Below are 23,311 nucleotides of genomic sequence, written 5' to 3'. Positions count from 1 at the left end.
ATCATTTTCAAGGGAAAAATTTATATTGTTTGGCTTTGCGGCAAACTTTCAGAAGCCTCCGTCTGAGCCAGGCTGCTGGTGCCCACAGTGGGCAGGACCTCTGCAGACATGTCATCTACAATTCATAAGCATCTTTCCAGTTTCCAGATGATTCTTTGCATCAAGGAGGCTGTATTTTAGATGTTTCTCTAGCCTGTCTTTCCCTTGCTCAACAACCGAGGCCTTTCCTATCAGAACTGGGGGGGGGGGGGGGGGTGTGGACGTTCTGAGTCCAGCTACAGATTGGTGGGTCATGGTGGCCTTGGCTAGCCCTCCTCCCAGCCACTGGGGTCCTGGGACGCTGCCCCTGCCGGAGCTGCCAGGAGAGCGGAGGGTTTGCGGGGAGGGCTGTTGGTGAAGGGTGGGAATGGGGAAAATTCCTCCAGCTGGTGGCAGGAGCTGGCTAGCCAGAGGCCTTTTTCACGGCCCAGTGCAGTGCGGCTCTTGTGTTTATGAGCTTTGTGAGAGTTAGATCGCTCTGTATTAGCCACAGGTTTTTTGGGGTCACATCAAAGGTTAGAAAGCCGTGGAAAAAGTTCTTTCCCCATGAATCACACTTCCCAAAAATGTAATTCTCTGAGAGGAGCCAGCTTGCTTTATAGAGCTGACAGGAGAAAGGGGATAGCAGGGGCTCCTGGGGGAGTTTTCCCGAAGAAACCTTCTCTGAAAGGCTGGACAAAGGAATTCTCAGAGAGGAGGGGAGTCAGAGGAAAAGAAAACCTCACTGGGATCAGGTTGACGGACTAGCCTTTGGGGATCGGGGTGAGGTGGCACAAGGGCCTCAGATGCTGCTGGCCTGGAAGGGCTGGGGCCCTGCATCGCTTAACTCCAGGGAGCGCCCTGGCTTGTACAGTGCACAACCTGCACAGCCATGCAGGACAATCCTATCTTGCCTTGTTCCCTCCTAGATGGATTGGTTATCTTTTTAATGGGCTGCCATAGAATCCTCTAGATGGTCATAGAGTATAATTATCTATGTTCTTTCCTGCACCCCAGCCCCAGCCACTTCATAGTTAGGCTTCTGAGGACAGGGCCCATATCTTCTTAGCTTTTGCTTTCCAATCTGGCATATAGTATATGCTCATTAAATGTGTGTGGACCAAATAAATAAACATTGTTAAAAGAGTTCTTCTAGCATTTGGGGACTGGGATGGCTAACTCAGAAGAGCTTTGATTTCTTTGAAGAAAAAGTACTATCCAAATATACCCACTCCTTCAAGACCCAGATGGACTACTACCTGGTTTAGGAAGCCCCCGTGAGGAATTTTTGTTCACTTAGTCCCTCTTTCATTTCTCAAACACTTATCAGCCCCTCTCTCAGGCACCATGAGGGGCTGCCCTTGAGAAACCCAGTCGTGGTGGGATGACAGATATGCATGCTGGTCGTTAGAGTAGGGTGGTCAAAACTGTCAGAAAGGCCCATATGAGGCGTGGGCAGGGGCTACAGGGCACAAGGAAGGCAGGGGCTCATCACTGTCAGAATGGCAGGCTCTACAGAGGGGTGAGGGGCAGGGCTTGGAGGAGGGGCTGGTGAGCAGACATGGAGGGAAACGGTCTTTGCTCTGCTCCTATCTAGGCTTTGGTTCTCTTGAGCACAGAGATGTTAAGGGTCTACTCCAGGGTCACATAGCTAGTAAGTGGGTCTCAAACCTGATTCTTTGGTTCCATATCTTGTGACATACCACCATCTCGCTTTCTGTGCTGGAGCCTAGGCCTTAATAAGGCATCCATCCAAAAGCCTTTGTAGTCTCCCAGAGCATTTGATGTAGGATGAGTCCTCACCAATGGGCATGGAGTTTATTCCTGCACCATCCTAGGGACCTATGCGGGCCTCCTTTTATCTGTGGTTGCCCTGTTAACAATCCAGCTTGTTCCCAGCTCCTCACCTGTCTCGCTCAACAGTTTGATGCTCTGCTGACCTACTTAGCAGCTCTCATACTTCCTGCTTTGTTCCCCAGGACCTGCCTGGCTATCTCTCTCATGGTGGATTATTTCGGTTTTGAACCCTTGGGCACTTCACCTCCAGCTTGTCATGGGGCCCTGGGGGCTTCAGTTCCTCCAGGTCTGGGCACCTCACTCCACCAAGCCTCCTGCAGTGGCCAACCCCAAACAGCGTACCAGCCCCCTCTCCCCGCATCCCCCTCCCCCGCTGCCAAATACCCCCAGCCGTCTCCTCTGCCAGGACTCCTTCTCCTCCCTCAGCTTACCAACTGTGACGCTGCCCATCCCTGCCCACTGCATTGCAACAGCCAGACAGCCTTGATTCCAGTCCTGCATCTGCAGGTCTTCAGAAGTTCCTTAACTTTCCTGAGCCTTGTTTTCCCATCTGTAGAATGGGAATAATACCTCACAGAAATATATGGACACTAGTCCTGTACCTGGTACATGACTTAGGAGTGAGAGTTGATAGCAGCTACTGCTTATAAAAGCTTTTCTTTTCTTTCTTTCTTTTTTTTTTTTAAAGATTTTATTTATTTGACAGAGACACAGAGAGAGAGAGGGAACACAAGCAGGGGGAGTGGGAGAGGCAGAAGCAGGCTTCCCGGCGAGCAGGGAGCCCGATGTGGGGCTCGATCCCAGGACTCTGGGATCATGACCTGAGCCGAAGGCAGACGCTTAACGACTGAGCCACTCAGGCGCCCCTAAAAGCTTTTCAACAGCTTTTCATTTCGGCTTCGTCTCTCTTAAGCAGAGTGAGGTTAGGTGTCTACTCCAAGGTCTCCTGGCTAGTAAGTAGGTCTCAAACCTGATTCTTCACCTCCAGATATTGTGACATACCACCATCTCCCTTTCTGTGCTGGAGCCAAGCCTTGATAACTTGTCCATCCATTGGTCCCGTTTGACCCTGAGGTGTGCAGAGAAAGCTTGAATTCACCTATTTTACAGGGAGGCAGTTTGGGCCCTGTGCAGATAAGCGAGTTGCCCACATTTGCACTGCTCATCAGGAGGGACCCAGGTGGGAGCCTGTTTTGATTCTGCATTCTGTGGCCTCAAACTACATCTTCCCACCTCTTTTCCTCCACTGTCAGAGCATCCCAGCCCTCTCCTGAGAAAGTCCTCTCTCCCCATGCGCAGAGTATCAGTGAGGCTGGTCTGGCTCTCTCCATGGCCCGGAGCAGAGAGCGGCGAAAAGGACCCTCTAGATAGGTCTCGAATGCCGGCGCTTTGGGAACTGAAGAACACAGCGCCTGGAGCCCTGGGAAGGAGGACGCTGCTGCTTGAGATCCCCTCTTCATGCCCGTGAGTCAGCCCAGACTGCTCTCCCCGCACCCACACCCCGGCCCCTGGCCAGAGCAGCCCTGTGGCCGGTTGGCGGCTGTCGCCCAGCCCCCAGCCCCCCCCGCCCCCCCTCCCCGGCCGCCAAGGTTGGCAGCCTCGTGGCCACGCTGCTCGACTCTGCGCCTCTCCTTCTCAGTTTATTCCTTCCAGATACACAGTTGCTGCTTTTTATTTGGATCACTTTCCTGCGTTATGGTATTTCGGTTGTTTTTCCAATGCCCCCCCCCCCCCCCGCCCCCCGCCTTTCCCCCCGTGGCAGGATTCCTAAGAAGACTAGTTTCTGGAGAGAGCGGCGAGCACATCTGCTCCGTAGCTGCAGCATTCCAGCAGGGCCCCGTCAGGGGCTCGGGGCTCGGGGCTCGGGAGCCGGGCGGCGGAGGCGGGCGCGCAGGGCCCAGGGCGCCGGGCAGTTGAGGCCGGTAGCGGGCACGAGCACTGCGGCAGGCAGGGCCGAGCCTCAGGGCCCGTGGGCGCTGCCAGGGCCCGTGGGCGCTGCCAGAGCCCTGCAGCCGCGCTTCGCCAACGGCCCGGCCCCTGTGGCTGCTGGCTCCCTCGGCTCAGGTCTGTGCGTGCCAGCCTTGCGCCGGGACAGAAAGCGGGAGCCTTCGAAAATACCCTGGCCTCAATCTTTAAAAAAAAAAAAAAAAAAAAGAAAAGAAAATACCCTGGCCTCGTCTCCTCTTGTCAGCAGCTCTGAGGGCTGCGGGTCCCACGTGTGGCGGGTGTGGGAGTCCGCGGGGAGTGTGGCGGCGCACGTGCGTGTCCCAGAAAGAGTGCGCTGGTGGCACGCAGGCTTGGGCGTCACGGGGCGTGGGTTCGAGTCCTGTCTTCCCCACCTACAGCTGCGTCCGCTCGGGCACGTTAGTGTGAAGGCGGGAACTCGTCCCTCACAGCAGTGTGAGGGTTAACGGGCCGATACATGCAAATGCCTCCTGGTACATAGTAAGTGCTCAGTAAATGTTTTCGTTATTATTATACCTGCATGCGGATAGGTGTGGAATTTAGTAGATTTGGGGTGTGCTTCTTGGACTCTGGAGTGTGAGAATTACCCCCGGAGCTTGTTAAAAGTGCTGGATTCTGGGCCTCACCTGCAGAGATTCTGATTTAGCAGGGCTTGGGCAGGCTCAGAATTTACTTTTTTTTTTTTTTTTTTTAAGATTTATTTATTTATTTGAGAGAGAGAGAGAGAACGAGCAAGAGAAGGGGAAAGGGAGAGAGAGAATCTCAAGCAGACTCCTTGCTGAGCTAGGTGCCGGACATGGGGCTTGATCTTAAGACCCTGAGATCAGGACCTTAGCCAAAATCAAGAGTCAGATGCTCAACCGATTGAGCCACCCACGGGCCCCCAGAATTTACATTTTAATTCAGAGGCCCTGGTGATGCTGATGCACTAGTCTGGGGTCTGATCTGGAATCGTCTGAGGTATCTGGGTCAGTCGGTCCTTGAAATCCTGGGCTCTGGTACATCCATCAGAACAGCTCTGTCAATGTGACTGGAGACTGGGTGAAGGGGTAGAATGGGATGAGGCCAAGAGGTGGGCAGGAGCCACCCCAGGTAGAGCCTCAAGGCTCTAAGGAATTAGGGTTGTTGGGGTTTTAATCAAGGGATTGACAAAGTCCTACTGAGTAATTTGGGTTGGGCCAGCCTGGTTTACAAACCCAGGGCACAGCAGATGGCAAGGAGGGTGTAAAATTGCAGTTTGCTCAAGGCCAGTGTGGCGGAGGGTCTATGCCCTGAAAGCAGAAGAAGCAGTATCTGGAGAGAGAGAGAGAATCCTCCAGATTGAGCAGCTGCGCCAACCGCCTCCTCCCTGAGGCCCAGCATCGGAGCTGTTGGCAGAGCATCCAAGCAGGGCCCGGGCTCCGTGAGCCGAGTGCCTCAGCGGCCGAGCCAGGCCGGGGCCGGACTGGAGGGCATGGCTTAGGATAAGCTGGCTGTGTCAGCTCATCCACTCAGGAGCTTGCAGTTTCTTGATTTATTTTTCTCTGCTTTCTCTCTTAGTAAAGATCTTTCAGAAGAATTCTTTGTTTTGACTGAGCTGGGAAAGAAGGAGGTGGGCTGTGCTGAAGCCAGTTGCCCGCTGCAGGGAGGAGGCTGGGAGAGCAGCTGTGGGCCCATGAGGCTGAGGTCTGGGCAGCTCTGAGAGCTGGGTCCCTCTCCCCTGGGATCTCCTTTCAGGTGGTGAATTTGATATGTCTGTAAGTGCATGTGAAGGTGAGTGAATGAGTGTGTGTGTGTGTGTGTGTGCATAGATTAGTGTTATATACGTGTGTATTCCTTCAATTCATTTAATAGTGGCCACAAAATATTTACTGAGTGTGTCCTCTGTGCCAGACATTGTTCCAGATGCCTGGGATACATCAGTGAGCAAAATGAAGATCCCTGCCCTCAAGGAGCTTACGTTCTATGGGGATTTTGTACATCCAGAGGGGATGGATGGGCTTGTGTGTGTGTCTGTTGCGCATTCATAGGTGAAGAATGAGGAAGAATACATGAGTACACAGGCAGACCTGGGTCAGGAACCATCTGCCATTTTCCAAGCATATGATCCTGGGCCAAATACTTAATTTTTCTGAGCCTTAGTTTTCTATGAAATGGGAAAATAATGTCTTTGTCTGACAGTTGTTGTGAAACTAAAGGTAAAAATACCTGGAGAGCTCTAGGCAAAGTGCCTGGTCTATGAGAGTTGCCAAGTGATATTTTTTCTTCATGTCTTCCATGGAGTCGGAGGAGATATATCTACGTGTGTGTGCCAAGTTCATGTTTGTGTCTGGGTGAGGTCTGAACATGTGGGTTCTCCCCAAGTGAGAACCTCTGGTCCTCGGAGTATATCTTGTGCTGTGGAGATGTCTCAGGTCCGATTAAAGGTGTGGTGTTGCCAGGAAAGTTCCTTTCTAAACAAGAAGGTCTACTGGAAAGCAGGGAGAGAAAGGTTACTAAGTCTGGAATCCCATGCATTGGCCCATTTAAGCCTTGGCTTGGGTCTGTCATAGTCCTTCCAGCTGCAGTGTGACTCTGTTGTTTGAAGTTCTGTTTTTAACGCACATGGAGAATCTTGGCCAACCCTTACTTGACACCCAGCTGCAACAAACTGCAGCTTCTCTTTCCCCAGTTTCGTGACCCCCTGGCCATGCCGAGACCTTCTTCTTAGCCCCCCCAGATCATTCATAGAAGTAAATCTAGAAGATGGATCCAGAACCAGGACCCAAAAGACAACTGTGGGGGCAGGACTGCATTTCTGTGTAATCTGTTGGGACTTTGAAGCTCCTTGCTTTCTCCCACATGGCCAGGAGAGAGGTGGGTCGAGTTCCTGTTCCCCTCCTCTAGACACTTTCCCACTCAGAAAGTCCATGGTTTGGGCCATGTGCTCTAAGAGGCTGACTCAGAGCATCTACCTGCAGCCTCAGTGTCCCTCCTCTGTTCCATCTCTAAGTGTCCATAGGATGTCCAGCTGAGGAGTCGAGACTCAATGTGCCTGAAGCCATATCCATCTCTTGATCCCAAGCCAGCTCCCTCTGGGCGTTCAGCTGTTCTGATGAACAACTCCAGTTTCTTCCAATCACTCCAGCTTGAAATTGCTGAGTCATGCTTCATATGTCTTTCGGTTGCATTTCCCACAGCTAATCGGTTATCAAATCATTTCAAGTTAGTCCCCCAACCAGGCCTTTGCCACTCCCATTCCTGCTGGTCAGACTGTCATCAGCTCCTATTTGGTCTCCCCCTTGGCCTCCCTGCCCCCAGCTTCTCTCTGCTGACCAGCCAGTCCACCTTCCTAGAGCACCGCCATGTGTTCGGTGCCCACCTCCGCCACTGCCCCCCACTGCTCCCTTCAGCCCCAGCGCCCTCTCCTCTCCTCCACAGACTCCACTCCAACCTTCTGGTCCCTGGACACTGTGCACACTCCTGCTACCCTACCTTTGCTGGAATTGTTTCCCTTGCCTGCAATCCTTTTCCCCATTCCAACATTTTGCCTAAATCCTAGCCATCCCTAACACTATATAACTCTCCTGGTTTTGGAAACATTCTGAGCAGGGGCACCTGGGTGGCTCAGTCGTTAAGCATCTGCCTTCGGCTCAGGTCATGGTCCCAGGGTCCTGGGATCAAGCCGAGGGTCGGGCTCCCTGCTCAGCCGGGAGACTGCTTTTTCTCTCTTCCTCTTCCTCTAGCCCCCACCCTCAGCTCATGCACTCTCTCTCTCTCAAACAAATAAATAAAATCTTAAAAAAAAAAAAAAGAAAAAGAAAAAAGACAACATGCTGAGCAGGTGGGAAAAGAGGGGAGGAGAGAACTATAGTTGCTAGCAGTTTGCTAGAGGGAGAGCATTTAGTTCAGGTTTGGGGTAGCCTTTTCTTTGGGGAAAAGCAACATAAGCCTGAAAACATGTAGTCACTGTCAGCCTGAATGCAGATGTTCACTGTTCTGGTTCAGCAACGTAAGTAGCCATGCCTTGGAAGAGAGGGACTGCCTTTGCGTTCCTATTTCTCCTAAGGTTTGAGGAGAGGAATTGCGGAGGAGGGGGAAGCCTGGACTGGTCCCTGTACAGGAGACTTGACTATTTTCAGCTCAAGTTTGGAGAGTTACTTGCAGGAGATGGCAAGCATAGATAAGCAGGCTTCCAGAGGAGGTTGGAGAGGGTCTGGCACTGTTGCTTTGGGACCCAGGGGACATACCTTGGCACAGAGTGGGGGAGCAAGATACTCTGTCCACCCCTACAAAGATGCAGCAGCTCTCTAGAATCCTGGGGGCATCACAAGAGGTAGCAGTCATGGATATGGCGGGGGCGGGCACCCCACAAGGAGCATCTCCAGCAGAGGTTCCTTTCATGGGCTTCCGTGAGCCCTGCATGGTGACTGCTGTGGGTAGACGAATTTGTGACATCATTGGAGATGCCCCATTGGGAGCTCCCAGAAATATTTGAGGGAAATATTGCAAGGAATGGGGCTCACTGTCATTGTAACTCATTGTTAAAGTAGCAACAAATCATTTATACCCTCAGCAGGTGAAAACGAAATACACTAGCGATAGATATAAAAACCATGCTGCACCATTAGCCATGATTGCCTCTGGGTGCCAGTATCCCCGAGAGTTCATATTCGTCTTTATATTTTTACGGAACTTTCCAAATGTCCCACTACAAGCATTTGTAATTAAAAAAACAAAAGCCATGAAGAAAGAATATTTTCTCTTTCCTTCCCCTTCTGGGCCCAAAGGCAGCCTCAGCCAGGCCTAAGGCCAAAGGCCACTGTGGTTTCTTCCCCTGCTAGACTCCTACAGCGATTCTTGGGTGCAGACTCGCATCCATTCATTGTTTTAGGCCCTTGAGCCCGCTCCTTCGGGGCAAGGAACGCATGGCCTTCTCCTTGACCCCTGCCGCTCGGCTCACTCTGCTTTTGGGAGCTATTTCTCAGCACCCGCTCGGCCCTCACACTTGCTGTGCCGTCTGCCGGCACCCCCTCTTCTGCAGTCCCCCCAGACAGCTTGTGGGCCCCCTGCTTATCACCTTCAGTTTTGACTCGGATATCACTTCTCAGTGAGGCTTTCCCTAGCCAGGCAATTTTATTATTTTATTTATTTATTTTTAAAGATTTTATTTATTTATTAGAGAGAGAGAGGGTACAAGCAGGGGGAACGGCAGGCAGAGGGAGAAGCAGGCTCCTTGCTGAGCAGGGAGCCTGATGCGGGACTCGATCCCAGGACCCTGGGATCATGACCTGAGCCGATGGTAGATGCTTAACCCACTGAGCCACCCAGGGGCCCCAACCAAGCAATTTTAAATTGCACACCCTGCCGGTACCCTTTCCCTGGTCCGGCTTCATCTCTTCCTATGACACAGATCTCCACCTGCCATGCTATGTGTTATACTTTTATCCTTTATTACCTGTCCCCTTATACTAGTATGTAAGCTCTGGGAGCGCAAGGATTGTTGTCCCTTTTGTTCTCTGCTGTAATTTCACTACCTAGTATGTACAGAAGATGGACTCTGAGAAACAGACTGAGGGTTCTAGAGGGGAGAGGGGTGGGGGATGGGTTAGCCTAGTGATGGGTATTAAAGAGGGCGCGTTCTGCACGGAGCACTGGGTGTTATACGCAAACAATGAATCATGGAACACTACATCAAAAACTAATGATGTAATGTATGGTGATTAACATAACATAATAAAAAAAAAAAGATGCTCAAACAGTATTTGTTGAATGAGTGAATACATTTTATGATACTGATAGTTACCACGTACCAGATACTGTGGTAGGCGCTTGTAATCCCGTCATTCAGTTTTCACAGATTTTGAGGTAGGTAGCATTCTCTCTGTTTTAAAGATGAGAAAACCAAAGCTCAGAGAGGTTGGGTAGCTCCGCGGGAGCCGCATGCTATCACGCGGCAGGGAGTGGGACTAGAATGCAGGTTTGTCTGCTCCAGGGGCCAGGAGCTTTCCATTTCAGCTCTCCTCTGTCCCCCTGGTTCAGGTAATGTGGCTGTCCCTCACCGTGTTCGACACCCAGTAGGGCTCCTGAATATTCTCAGGCTGAGGCTGCTGCTTCCCTTGCACGAATTCCCTCACTGCTGGGACCACAGAGCTGCTGCTTAGAGGTGTCTTTGCTCAAAAATGGGCTCCTCTCCCTTCTTGTGACAAAAGACCCATAACCCTACAACCAGAGAAGCCAACGTGCCCCTCTCCCTCATCACTGCCTCTACTCTCTAGCCTGCGAGCTCTAGGTTACCGTATAAATGAGCAGGATGAGAGCTTTTCTTTCCTTCTCTCTCGGCCCCATTGTCCCAAAGGGAGGTTGGTCGCTCCCCTAAGAGCCTTCTGAAGACCGGAAGGGTGGAATGCCCATAGGAACCCAGAAGAATTAAGTTCAAGTTCTATATCTGCCGCTCACTAGCTATGTCATGAGCTTGGGCAAGTCATTTAACGTGTGCACTGACAGAATGGAAGGAATTCTTCTTTCCTGCTGGTTTCCCTATTGCATTGTAATATTGGCCAGTGTAGGACCTGCCTCCCGAGGCTGTTGTGCAGATGCGTGAGACAGTGCAGTTGTCACGCTTAGCACCATGCCTGACACATAAGGCTTAGGAAATGCGGGCTGTTATTGTTACCGGTCATGACTGGCTTGGGAACTGGGTGGGGTCTGCATTGCATTCAGTCGGTAGAATGTGGTGTGGGCTGCGGATTATAGCTGACCACTACTTCAATCACCCATTAAACTTTCTCCTAGAGTTTCACACTTCTGAGTTTGGAATTCCTTGTTCAAAGTCACATAGTCATGACTTTTAAAAGGCCTTGATTAGGACGCTTGTCAGAATACCTAACCTCCCTAGGCAGTACACTGTGTTTCTGCTGGGAGGTGATTGTTACCATCTCTGCCGGGCTGCACGGTTTGAGGAATAATTTGTACAAGCATCAGTTGCCATCATGACCAAGGCAAGGAGCATAATTATCTCAAGTGGGAACTGTGATTGAGCCTGTGAATTGCGGCCTGATTTACAGGGGCTATAAATGAGCTGCCTGCCACCTCAGGCTCCATGCGGGCTCCATGCTGGGGCTGTAATCAACCTGAGCCTGTTTCCAAACACCCATTCTCCAAGTTCCGGTGGGTCCAAAGTCCCCACCCTGGTAAGTGTCAGGATCTCTGCGGAAGCTGTGGCTGAACTGAGAACTTCCCATTGGCCGTTTTCAAGGGAATTTCCTTTCCTGGCATTGCTTCCCAGTTGTCGTATAATAATAATAAGTACGGTTTGAAGTCATCCATCTGCCCCCACTCTCCGAACAGCAATGCCCTGCTCTCCTCACCCGGTGTTTCACCCGACACACACTAGTTCTGCTTGTGCCTGAAGGAGGGCGAGAGAGGGGATCCGGGCCATTCTTCTCCCTCGTGTGAATGACCATAAGCAACAGGAGGCGTTCGTCATCTCTTGCCCTCGCCCTGGCCAATGTCTGCTCTACACATGGGCCCAGAGGCCAGACTTTTAGTACTTCTGAGAAGCCGATGATGACATTTGTGACATGGGAGGTCTTTCATGCTGAGGCAAGGGTACGAGTTCTGGCAGCCCTTTGAGCCATGTGCAAACAACGCTGGGAATCATATTCGCAGGCCCGCAAATGTTATTTGATTGTTCCATGGCATGGAAGTCTTAATTTGAGGCTTAGCGGAGAGAACAGACTAAAGTAGACTGAGGCAACATGGCCTCTAAAGGGCAAAACATGCTGAGTTTGAGCAAAGAGACACATTCTACACGTAGTCAGCACTCTGAGCACACTGGGGAGAGAGTAAGCAGAGCTGGAATCCGTTCGCAGATAATTCTTCAACTTTATTTTAGCTTCCTTTTTACCCTCCTGCAGGCCAGCGTCTTGTCATAATTAGCCTGGCTACGCAATAGTTGTTTGTATCTCCAGAGAGACGGCAGTGTTTAAAGAAAGAACGTGAGTCCAGAGACAGATGACCCAAGTCTGGAAGGACTCCCACAAAAAAGGAAATGTAAAATAGTGAAAGTCAAGTTTTTGACTCAGACTTTAGTTCTAATCCTTATTATACACTATCTGTGAGACCTTTCCGGCTTTTCTGACTCTCTTTGCTTAGTGCAAAATGGAACAGATATGTACCCTGTAAAATTGTAATAAAAATCATCAAAAGATATGTAAAGCATAAAAAAGCTGGCTTCCCTTAGGTATTAAATAAATGGCAAGAATTACCGTCTTGAACATCTACAAAATGGAGGTGTTTAGTAGTACCTCCTTTGCAATGTGGTTGTGAAAAGCAGGGGGGGAAATGCCTTTGGTCTATAGTAGATGTTTAATAAGTGGTACTGTTATTAGTCCTGTCCTTGCTAGGTGTTAGCACATCCAAATTTCAGCAGAGTCACATCTGGTACAGGTAAAACGGGGGAGGGGGGGCGTATTTCTATGCTATTTCACTGCCATAAGGACTGCAATGGGAACTGAAGATAATTCTACAGGCCCTGCTTGTGTTTTGGAATTGTGAGAACTAAAATCACACACAACATACCGGAAGCCAGGAATGGGGAACAATGTGCTAAAATGAAACACATTAGACTGGGGGGCCAGGGACTTGTGACCTTAGGCAAATCACCAAGTAATCTGACCCTCAGGTGCACACACTGCTGGTGAGAAAATACAAATGCGAGAAAATATCACTGTTATTGTTCTTTGCAGGTAAAGCCAGTCTTCCCACGTTAATCTCTGGAACCCAGCAAAGTCCTTGGCATATAGTGAACACTCAGTTATTTGTTTGTTTAATGAATTATAAACTGCCCAGAAGTCATCTTTTCATTCATTAGTAAACTTTTTTGCCCATAAGCTTATAGTTTCGATCTCAGTCTGGTTTGCTGGATCCCTGAGCCTGTGTCCCAAAGTATTTATTTGTATTCCACACCAACCTTAACATAGTCAGAAATGTTATTTGAACACAGCTGAAAGCAGGAAAAAACTGCCAGTAAAGTGCAGAAAAGCGGCTCTTCTGTATATGGCAGCTGCGGGGGTGGGGTAGCTTCACAGCCCCCTCTACACCCATCTCTGGTTTGGTTACCACTTTCCCTATTATTCTCTGTATCTTTTCCACAGGATGTATCCCCAGAGTGAAAGTGGCAGGCATTGCAGAGGCTTGAGCGGCCATGTGGATGGCCCTTCATGGCTAGTTAAGAATGAGAGCAATGCCTTACTAGTCTCCTCCAAACGGGAGGTGGCAGGTGGAAAGCAGCACGTAGAAACAGGGATGAGGGCCCTAGGCTGCCTAGTGCCAGGGGAAAAATCTTGAAGTGGAACTTCTCGATAGTAAGGGACATCACATGTACCCTCCACCCACAGGACACACCGTTCCTGAATTGTTACAGTATTTGGTTTGTGACAGCTTTGATAGAAAGCTGTTGAGAGAACGGAGATGGAGGGACCACAACACTAACAGTCATCACTATGCACTGGAATGAGTTGTTCTGGAACAAGAGCCCTGGCAAAGGTAGGGTGTTTTCCAGCTCCACCATGAATCAGGTCTTCTTCCCATGTTATTGAGGGGCACCTGTGCCCTTCAGTTATTCCCAATACCATCTCCCACCCCTAACTTCTGCTTTCCCTTTCCCTCCCCTCCACATGCCCCATCCTTCCCCCTCAATCCCCAAAGTCTGACTAAAGGTAATTTCAGGCAAGCCTCACCCAATCAGCCCAGCTGGGTTAGGGGTCCCTCTGCAGCCTTCAACTCGCTGCTCTGTAATTTCTGGTTTATTTTCTTAATCTCCCATTCCAAAATGTAGGACTTTTATCTTGTTCAGCATTCTATCCCCAAATGCCCCAAACACCACACAAAAGAAGATGCTCAGCAAATGTTTAATTTATTAAGTGTACCAGGGTATAGTTCTAATTTATTGTATTTTCATTTTTCTCTAGATACTGTAATAGCTAACAAATAGAGGTACAGGTCAGTCTTTTTTCTTTATACAATATAGACAAAAAGCACTGGGAAGCTAGCCACCAATCAGCTATTTTTTTCGTGGTACCAGATGATCACACTGCTGAGTTCCTTGAAACCATTAATGTACAGCGTTACAATGCTGCGTCATTTGTTCAAGATCACAAAACAAAAATGTAAAGTTTTCGATCCATTTTACAAAACCAGCCAAACGACAACAAAATCCTACAGGAAAAAGTAGACCAATCTCATTTATAAATACCAATTTAACAGTATGTAAAATATAACAAAACATAGCAAGATACAAAACCTAAATCCTAGTTACACAAATACAACTTCTAATTAACGACCTACCCCCAACGATACTGCTTATGACTCCGACAGTAGCTTTTTCATAACCACGAGGACCCCGCTGGCCACCTTTCCACCAGCCCTCACCACGGGCAGATACCAGCCCTATCACTGGCCCTGGCCCTGGCCCTAGCCCTAGCTCTCATACTGGCCTCAGCTCTGGCCTTGGCTCTGGCCCTGTCAGCCTCGTCTGCCAGGGCCTCACGGTACTGCACTGGCCAGTGCTGGGGTTCTTTCTTATGGAGTTTGGCCACGAACCCCAGGACTTTCATCTTGCTGATTTCCAGGTTGCTCCGGGGACCCCAAGAGAATTCACATTCCGGCGGATCGGTGTGAGGCACCTGCCTGTAATTGAGGTATCGCTGCTGCACAAAATCTTCCATAATCAGCCTCTTTGGGTACCCGAAGAGGAAGTGATACTTTGAGGGGCGTACCCCCAAACGACGTAGCATCTCCCAGACCTGTGTCTCCCTGGCACTATTACCTTTCATGTAGATAAGGCCCAAGATCATTATTAAGAGACCCAATCTGGGGCCATCTCCTCCCAGATCCTCCTCCTCCTCCTCCTCCTCCTCCAGAGCTTTTAGTTTGTTGATCAGGATGTAAGTGTGGTGCTTGCGGCCAAACTGTTTCAGCTCGAAACCAAAGACATACCGCAGATGCTCTGCGGCCCTTGCGATGATCTCAGGGAACAGATCCTTCAAGTCTCCGATTACGTATTTCACCATCTCGGAGCGAGTGATGGGACTCTTCTTCTTGTCCTTCACCAGTAGGAACTGCACCAGCTCGGCCACCGTCCGATCCAGACGGCGGTAGGCCCTGCGCCGGGCCAAGGCTTTGGCTGCCAAGGTCCTTGCGCCTTTTGGGGTGATGGCTGAGTCCGCAGCCCCCTCCTCCCTCCGGGCGCCAAGATCCTCCATGGGGGTCTCTTGCAGGAGGGGGCTCGGGACCTCTTTCTGAGAGGCGGTCAGGGCCTGGGTCTCACCGTCACGGCCGCCATCCTTCTCCCCCTCGGCCTGAGGGATGGGGAGAGCCCCGTTCTCGGGTTTCAGCAACATGTTTCAGGCAGGCAGGTGCAGAGCGCGTACACGGGCCAAGGGGTGTGCAAGCCGCTGCGCAAATCCCGGCGGAGGGGGGAGACAGAGCCTGCGGCAGCGGGAGGAGGACCAGGAGAGAGGTCAGAGAGGGCTTTCGGGATGCCGGGCTGCACTGCAGAAGACTCGGGACCCTTGCCGCAACGCCGCCGGCGCCGAAGACCTGTGCGCCGCCCCGGCGCAGCCTCAGTGTGCACCCGCGCGCCGGTTCGCCGGGCCACTTCCGGCCAGCTCAGCCAAGATGGTGGCCCCGGGGCCACGCGAAGCCCCGCCCCTTCCGGCTCCCTACGGGTTTGGGTTTGCACGCAGGGGCGGTGGGAGGTGTGCCCTCAGCGCTGCCTTTTAGGCTCCAGAGCTGGAGGAAGGTAATCAGTGCTTTCTCGTCCAGGGCATGCAGAATGGAAAATGTTTCCATGGACAATGTTGAAATAGGGATGGCGTTCTAGCCACGTCTTTTCAGCAAATGCTTATTTTAAGTGTGTGTATCTGGGATTTTGAGTGATTTTACTGGCTCAAGTGCAGAGTGCAGGGAGATAGGGCTGTGAGGGCCAATCAGGGAAGAACTTTGCACAGGATACTAGGGAGATTGAAATTTATTCTAAACATGATGGGAAGCTACTACTGGGAGTTTAAGCAAGGGAGCGTCCGGACCAGATCTCTATCTTTACAGTCTCTCTGATGGCAATGTGGAGGATGGTTTGGAAGTAGGGACGACCAAAAGCTAGGAATCCAGCTTGGAGTCTTTTTATAGTGCAGAATAGGAACTGAGACTTGGTTTGTCTTGTTCATTGGTGTATCCCCAGCGCCTAGAACAGTGCCTGGCACCTACAGGCTCTCCATAAATATTGTAAAATGTAGGATGAGGTGGCAACGATAGCAGATTCTACAGGGGTGAAAGGAAAATACAGCTGGCAGAAATACTGACTGATTGGAGGAAAGGGGAGATTCTTTGACCTAATCAAACGTAACTACTCCCATTACTTTTTATCTTTTTGCATACCCCCAGTTCTTTCCTCTCTCCTCACTTTCTCTCCCACCCTCCTTTTTCCTCCCTCCCTCCCTTCTTCCCTTCCTTCCTCCCTCCCTCCCTCCCTTTCTCTCTGCTCTCTCTCTTTTATTTCAGGGCTCAGCTTAAATGTCACTATTCCAAAGCCTTCCTTAATCTCCATGCATGGAAGTTATTTACTGCCATCTCTGAATCACCATAGCAATTTACATTTATTTAGCATCCACTTATATAGCCCTTATTATATCCTAGGCTCTGTTCTAACACTTTTCAAATATTAGTTTGTTTAATTCTCATTGAGGTACTGTTATCATCATCCCCATTTTATAGATCTGTCTTTCCTATGGCATTTGCTATTTGCTCGCTATGTAATCTTGGGCAAGTTACCTAAATTCCCTGCCCCTCAGTTACCTTTTCAGTAAAATGGATATAATAGCAGTAACAACATTATGGAGATTAGGAAGTAATGCATATAAAGTATTTAACGCAGTGCTCAGCACATATTGAGTGTTCAATAAATGTTAGCTGTTATTTTATTGTATATTTTTAATGTGCTGATACTGTGCTAAGTGTTTACATGTATTAACTCATCTAGTCATAACAGCCCTGCTAGATAAGTGGTATTATTACCCCATTTTATAAGTGAAGTAACACAGAAAGAGGTTAAGTAACTTCCTCAACATCACATGACAGATTTGAACCCTATAGTATGACTCAAAAGACGATGCTCTTAACCACGATATTAATAGATGTTAATTATTATTATTGACCATACTCTGCTTTGTATTATAATTATTTTTGTGCTTATCTTATTACCCTCCAAAACCAAACATCCTAAAAGCTAAGGCTATGTCTTTAACTCTTGAAGAACCCCTCAGAGTCAGCACTCAGTATATAATTGTCACTGAATAAATGACGAAAGGCTTTTTTTTTTTTGACAGGAAATAACATTTATTTTAAGTAAATATCTGACAGTCAGATTTTTCTAGATGTAATCATGAGCTCTTCACTTTAAAAACCTCTGAAAATGTATACCCATAAGTATCTGATTTAGAAAAACTGCAAGTGTGTGAATGAAGCAGAAGGATGTTTATTACGGTCTAGCTTGAGGCTGTTACTAGTTTTCATAGTGCCAAACATCCTGTGTACAATATAATTTCATCCTCACAAATCCCTATTAAGAAGGTATTTTTACCCTCATTTTACCAATGGGGAAATAGTCACAGAAATCACCTGCCTCAAACCAATCATCTGTTAAGAGCCGGACTGGAGACGAGAACCTAGAGCTCTCTCTTCTGAAGACTGTACTCATGACTGTCTTCACGTACTCATGCTGGACTGCCTGGTTATCGGTTTCTCCTGAAGGTAGAGAGAATCGCTCCTACCTAGAAGGACGTGCTAGAGATAAAAGAGTTCATTTACGTATTCTCTCAATCCAAGCATTGTCAAGAAGATATGCAGGAGATAGATGCATGGGAATGAGCATACAAGAGATACACTGAATGGAAAGAATTTTGAGGGACAAATTTGCAGTAATATGACTGGATTTTAGAAACTGAATGAATAATGTAATACTACACATCAAAAAAAAAGGAACTACTGATACAACATGGATGAGTCTGGCAGACATTACGTTGAGTGAAAGAAGAAAGATACAAAAGATTACGTACAATAGGATTCCATTTAATTGGATGTTCAAGACAGGTTAAACTAATCTATGGTGATAGAAATTAGAACAGTGGCGGTCTGGAGTGGGGTTGACTGGAAAGGGGTATGTAGGAACTTTCTGGGAGTGCTGAAATGTTCTGTGTCTTGATTTGGGTGTAGGTATTCGTCAAAACGTGTCAAACTGTACCCTTAATATCTATGCATCTCACAATATATAAATTATACCTCAAAATTATTTTTAAAAGATTTTTAAAATACTAAATGAATAGGCCTTTGGGTATAAGAGGTGGGGGGGGCGGCATAAAAGGTGAATGACTTTGTTTTTACCATTTGCCAATCCCTGGATGCTACAGTGTTCTACCGGAAGGGACCTAGACAATCATTTTTACCGTTCTGATCCTGCCTACCTTATACAGGACCAGCAGACTTTGGAAACAACCCTTACTTAAGCTATTAGAAGGGAGGCAATGCATACCTCTTTGTCTGGGGAGCGAAGCAGCAAAACAAACACTTTGATGACTATTGCTTGAAACCTTCCTGAGGGAGGATCTTTCATAGCCCAGAGTAGTCTTTGAAAGCCCACAGTGCTTAGCCCCTTTTAGTCTGCAGAAAGGGATAAGGGAGTTACACTGGAAAGGCAGAATTGCAGGATGAATTATCCTGGAAATGTCCAGCACTCTGTGGGTGTAGAAGAGGTGTGTCCCAGAACAAAGCCCTGAACTGGGTCAGAAGTCCTGAGCTCTGGTGTCCCTCCTCACCCACTCATTTGGTGACACTCAACCTCTTTGGGCTACTGTTTCCTCATCTGTAGGCCTCCTTGCTTGGCCTGTCCCCACAGAATTATTTTGAGGTTAAGTAAGATTATAAATGTAAACATACTTTTAAAGTGCTCTACATTAAGAAATATAAAATGTTACAGACTTTTTTTTTTTAAAAGATAAGTGGTAGAAAAATCTCAGTAATGAGTGTGACTCGTCTCTCATGCAGACGTTTTGGAACGAGTTTACACATTCCTGGTTGAAAAAACCGTCTGGCCAAAAAAGATTAAATAAAGAAATGTCAAGTCCTGACACTCCTTCTAAGGCCAGTGAACGCTTTGGTGGGGAGCCAGGGTTATCTTGTTGGATTCCTTCTAAACTTGGCACTAGAGTCCTCCAAACTCTTGAGTGCCTTCTTCACAGAGATGCTGAGTAACATGTCACCCCAGATTTGAGTGAGTCCCCGTCTGCACAGGTGCCCGCGCCTTCGCTATTTCTGCCGACAGTTTTGACAGCCATGCAAGCTGATCCGGCTCAAAGAAGGGATCAGAGGAAGAGCTTTGTCCCGCATTCCTGGGCCAGGGTGGGGGGAAAAGGAGCTCAATTCTGTTACAGCGGAATGGGCAGAGCGTGAAGCCGTGGGTCCTGGAGGAGCGGCTGGGACTGAGGCAGGATGGCTGGGCGGATGATTCGACCTGACTTGGGTAATGAAAATTGTTTGTTACTGTTTGAAGAGCAATTGTGCAAGCAGCAGTGCTTCTGTGTTCGGCCGCCTGTGACCACCGGTATCTGTAACCTAACACCCAACGCAGAGGAGGAGCAGAGCCTGGCCGGCGGGGGGAGGAGAGAGATGCGGGGGGGGGGGGATGGCGTGCACAGGGCCCCCTTCTCCCTCCTCCACCGTCCCACCCCCTCTCTAAACCTCGAAGGAGAGTTGGCGAGAAGGCATGTGCCACCTGGACACAATGAGACCCAGTGCGAGGGGCAGGCGTGAGGCTGGCTGCGAGCCAGGGCCCTGGTCTGAATGGCCGTCGCCAAGGGACTGCCAACAGCCCATCTCTATCCCTGAGGGGCCAGGCGGGGGCCCTCAACCCCCAGCCCCGAGGCCCAACTCACGCCATTCGCTGGCCGTGATCAGAATGCGCGGGACCCACGGGCTTTGAGCAGCTGAACAGAGCCGTTTCCCCTCGGCGGGCCGCCGGTTCGTTTGGATTAGAGCAGGCTCTCCGGAGTCCCTTTGTTGGCTGCTTGTTATTCCGCACGCACGGAGCCCTGTGCATTCATCTTTATTAGTTCTAATTGCTTCCCTATTCTAATGGGATCTTGATATTCCCATACAATTGAAAGGAAATGTATTCATTAAAATAATTCTTCTCCTAACTGCCGCTTCAAGCTGCTCCTCTAAGTGACATTGTCTCTCTAGCCGTAGCCTGCTGAGGCCTCTTATTAAGACTCTAGTCAAAAGCCAACTTTGGGCAGCAAACTTTCCTTGCAGGAGTTTCCAGACACTGAAGAGAGGGCACTTTTTAATCGGCTCACACACTGAAGTTGGAGGCCAGCTGGTATAATTGGGGGTGCTGCTCTGGGGGGCTGGGGGGAGAAGGGCTCGCCTACAGCTCTGCCTCCCATAACAATGACCCCTTTCTGCACACCAACCGGCTAATTTCGAGGGCTACCCACACCCCCCCGTCATCTGTGTGAAACTTCTTGTTTATGCCACAAGCAGTTACTAGGTGTGTTCTAAGTGCGAGGCGCTGAGTAAGGTGCCGTGAGAAGTGTGAAGACCGAGCCGTAGTCTCAAGGTGTTTATGGTCTCCGTGGGTGGCTCCCAAGTCCCGGTCCCTAAAGTGAGGCAGGAGAGGAAAGGCTGGGACCGCTCTCTGTATTCAAAAAAGCTTAATAGGATAGAGAACTTAGACAAGCCGGCTGCTATTCCATAAATGTGTTTGGTTTCATAACCAAAATCTTTCAAGCCGTGAGATCAGGGGGGTAATACAAGAAGCTTCTTTGGGACATTGGGAGCCATTGATCCATCTGTGGGGGAAAGAAACCATTATACAAAAGAATGCGTAAACCTATGTTCTTCCCACGAGTGATGCAAATAACATGCTGGAGGAGTTGGGAGGAGGGGAAGGGAGCATGTGCTGGGTCCTACATTGTTGTCCGGATGGGATTTTATCCCTGTAACAGCCCTGCCAGAGAAGCGCGATTATTCCCCATTTTACAAATGAGATCGAAGAGGAATTAGGTGCTTTGTCTCGTGTCAAGAGCTGGAGGTTCCAAAGCACAGGCTGTTTTCAGGGCATCGCGTGATCTGCCCCGTTGTATCTGTCAGGAGCACACCGGGCAAGAGCCGTCAGAGTTCAGTGTGGAAGGTGGCGTTTGCGTCCCCTTGAGGCCTTTGGGGGTGCAGTCAGCGCACAGAGTGGGGTGCATGGGAAGCAAACGTCTGAGGAGCACAGAGGCCGGGAAGAAGCTGGAATATCGGGAGATGACGAGAGTCCAGGTGGCCCAGTGACTGGGGAGCGTGCGCCAGAGCAGTGGGAAGGAGGCAGAGAGGCGGGCGAGGGCCGAATTGTCAGGGGCCTAGCCTGTCGGGAGTTTGGATTTTAGGCTACAGGTACTTCTCCAAGGAGGACCCCTGAGCCTCCAGATAAACACAGTATCTCTTCCAGGAGCGCCAATGCTCCTTGAGGTGAATAATTTTAAGCATCTTCATATTAAAGGAGATTCAGATACATCATGGAATAGAATGTGCAATTCTCATGAGTTTTTAAGAGGAAACAGAAGCCTTCAAAGAGCGCTTGGGTGTGCCGGCAGGGGCTTCGGGCTGCGCGGTCCCCTGGGGGCACTGAGGGCATTGCTGTCGTCTGCTGTTGGTGTACTTCAGCGGGAAAGTTCGAGAACTACTGACTTGGGATAAAATGTTTTGGTTCCAGGAATAAAATAATTAGCTATATTTTCAGAAGGGTGGCAGGGGCTTGGAAGATAGATTGGACAGGGCAGGGACTGAGGGCAGGAGTCCAGTGAAGAGAATGTTGTGGTTAACTCTCAGGAGACAGGAAGGGCCCAGAGGGCTGCCCGGGGCCTCAGAGCCCGCCTCTCTGCCTTGGCCTTTCTGGAGGGGGGCCATCCAAAAGAGCCCACCTCCCCCCACAAGCCTCTCGTTCCTCTTGAGGGGCTCAGCGATTAGGAGGCTGTAGCAGAAGCAGCCAAAGGAGGGCCTGGGCCAGGAGCGGCCCCTCGCAGACGACCTTCGTGCCCTGGTCACGTCACCCACCACACTGCCCGCCAACCACCTCGCAGCCCGGCAGGTTTGCAGCTTTAACTGCCCCTCTCCTTTTGGAGGGGTGACATTTTTTAGATGGTTTAGAATTTGTCTTTTTTTTTTAATTTTATTTATTCATTTGAGACACAGAGGTAGAGATTGAGAGAAAGAGAGAGAGAGAATGAGCAGGGGGAGAGGCAGAGGAAGAGGGAGAAGCAGGCTCCCCACTGAGCAGGGAGCCCGATGCGGGGCTCCATCTGAGGACCCTGAGCCAAAGGCAGACGCTTAACCATCTGAGCCACCCAGGCACCCCTAGAATTTGTCTTTTAAAGCATTATTTTTTTAAGCATTAAAAAGTTTCTTAGTGCTTTATTTTTTCTCATTTTAGAAGGGATTGTTTATTGTAGAGCACTGAAAAAACCTTGAACATCCAAAAGAATAAAGCAAAAAATACCTATAATTCCACTACTCAGGGGTAACCACAGTTAACAAATACCTTGTTGTGTATCCTTCCCCAGTTTTTCTAAGCATATACATTTTAATTTTTTAGTGGAGTTATCTAGTATATGCTGCTTTATATACATATGCTATATATTTCTTTACATACTGTGCATCTTTCACACTAATAAATATTTTTCTGTAACAGTGATTTGTGATTGAAAATATTCCACAGACTCCCTGTTACCTTTATTTATTTTTATTTTTTTAAGATTTTATTCATTTATTTGACAGAGAGAGAGCGAGCACAAGCAGGGGGAGCAGCAGGCAGAGGGAGAGGGAGAAGCAGGCTCCCTGGTACGCAGGGACCCCGATGTGGGGCTCGATCCCAGGACCCCTGGAGCATGACCTGAGCTGAAGGCCGATGCTCAACTGACTGAGCCACCCGGGCACCCCTCCCTGTTACCTTTAAAGCCTATTTTTACGTACTTAAGTTGTTTTAAGTTTTTCTTTATTACATACAATGTGATGAACTCACTTGTGGCTAAATCTTTCACAAGGCAATATTACAAATAGTATTTCCTTTTATTTTATATTATACAAATAACCACTTCATTGCAGAGAAATGGAAGTTAAGAAAAAAAGTAAGCACCTGTCTTCCTACCATTCAGACATCATACCTATTTACCTTTCAGAGCCTATCCTTACAGATTTTATTCTATGCACGTATTTATATCTGTACCCAAATACATGCACCCAGTAAAGTCTGTAAGTCTAGTATAAATATATTTTTATGAAAATAACACTGTTTGCCAACCTGCTCTTCCTTCTTACTATATAATGATTATCCTTGTCATTTGGCAGTGTTCAGTATTACTTTATTGCTTTCTAATAACACATTGTATAAGTATACAAACATTTCTTTGTCCTGTGGTTCCTCATTTGAATTTTTTCCGCAGCATTCTTTTTTATTTTTTTGAGAGAATTCTTTAAA

The 23,311-nt window shown here is 48.9% G+C and overlaps 2 protein-coding genes across 2 annotated transcripts in view; one reads left to right on the top strand and one right to left on the bottom strand.

Annotated features, from left to right (window-relative positions):
- Nucleotides 1–3,097: 3,097 nt before the first annotated feature.
- The window catches only part of VPS8 (VPS8 subunit of CORVET complex), a 346,107-nt gene continuing 325,893 nt past the window's right edge, over nt 3,098–23,311 (top strand). Inside the window, exon 1 of the mRNA XM_078068205.1 lies at nt 3,098–3,279. The gene's annotated coding sequence lies outside the window, so the exon portion shown is untranslated. The remainder of the gene's footprint in view (nt 3,280–23,311) is intronic.
- Nucleotides 13,639–15,409, bottom strand: MAGEF1 (MAGE family member F1). Its single transcript, XM_036122534.2, has one exon. It carries the CDS (start codon nt 15,141–15,143, stop codon nt 14,169–14,171), a length of 975 nt encoding a protein of 324 aa, XP_035978427.1. The 5' UTR covers nt 15,144–15,409; the 3' UTR covers nt 13,639–14,168.

Source organism: Halichoerus grypus, chromosome 1 (assembly GCF_964656455.1).
Source record: "Halichoerus grypus chromosome 1, mHalGry1.hap1.1, whole genome shotgun sequence".
NCBI lineage: Eukaryota > Metazoa > Chordata > Mammalia > Carnivora > Phocidae > Halichoerus > Halichoerus grypus.
Note: the sequence above shows the minus strand (reverse complement) of the source record. Positions and strands in the feature narration are given on the sequence as shown.

Bases quoted from the DNA above. Each gene is read 5' to 3' on its own strand.
- MAGEF1 (XM_036122534.2), bottom strand. From the start codon at position 15,143: ATGTTGCTGAAACCCGAGAACGGGGCTCTCCCCATCCCTCAGGCCGAG.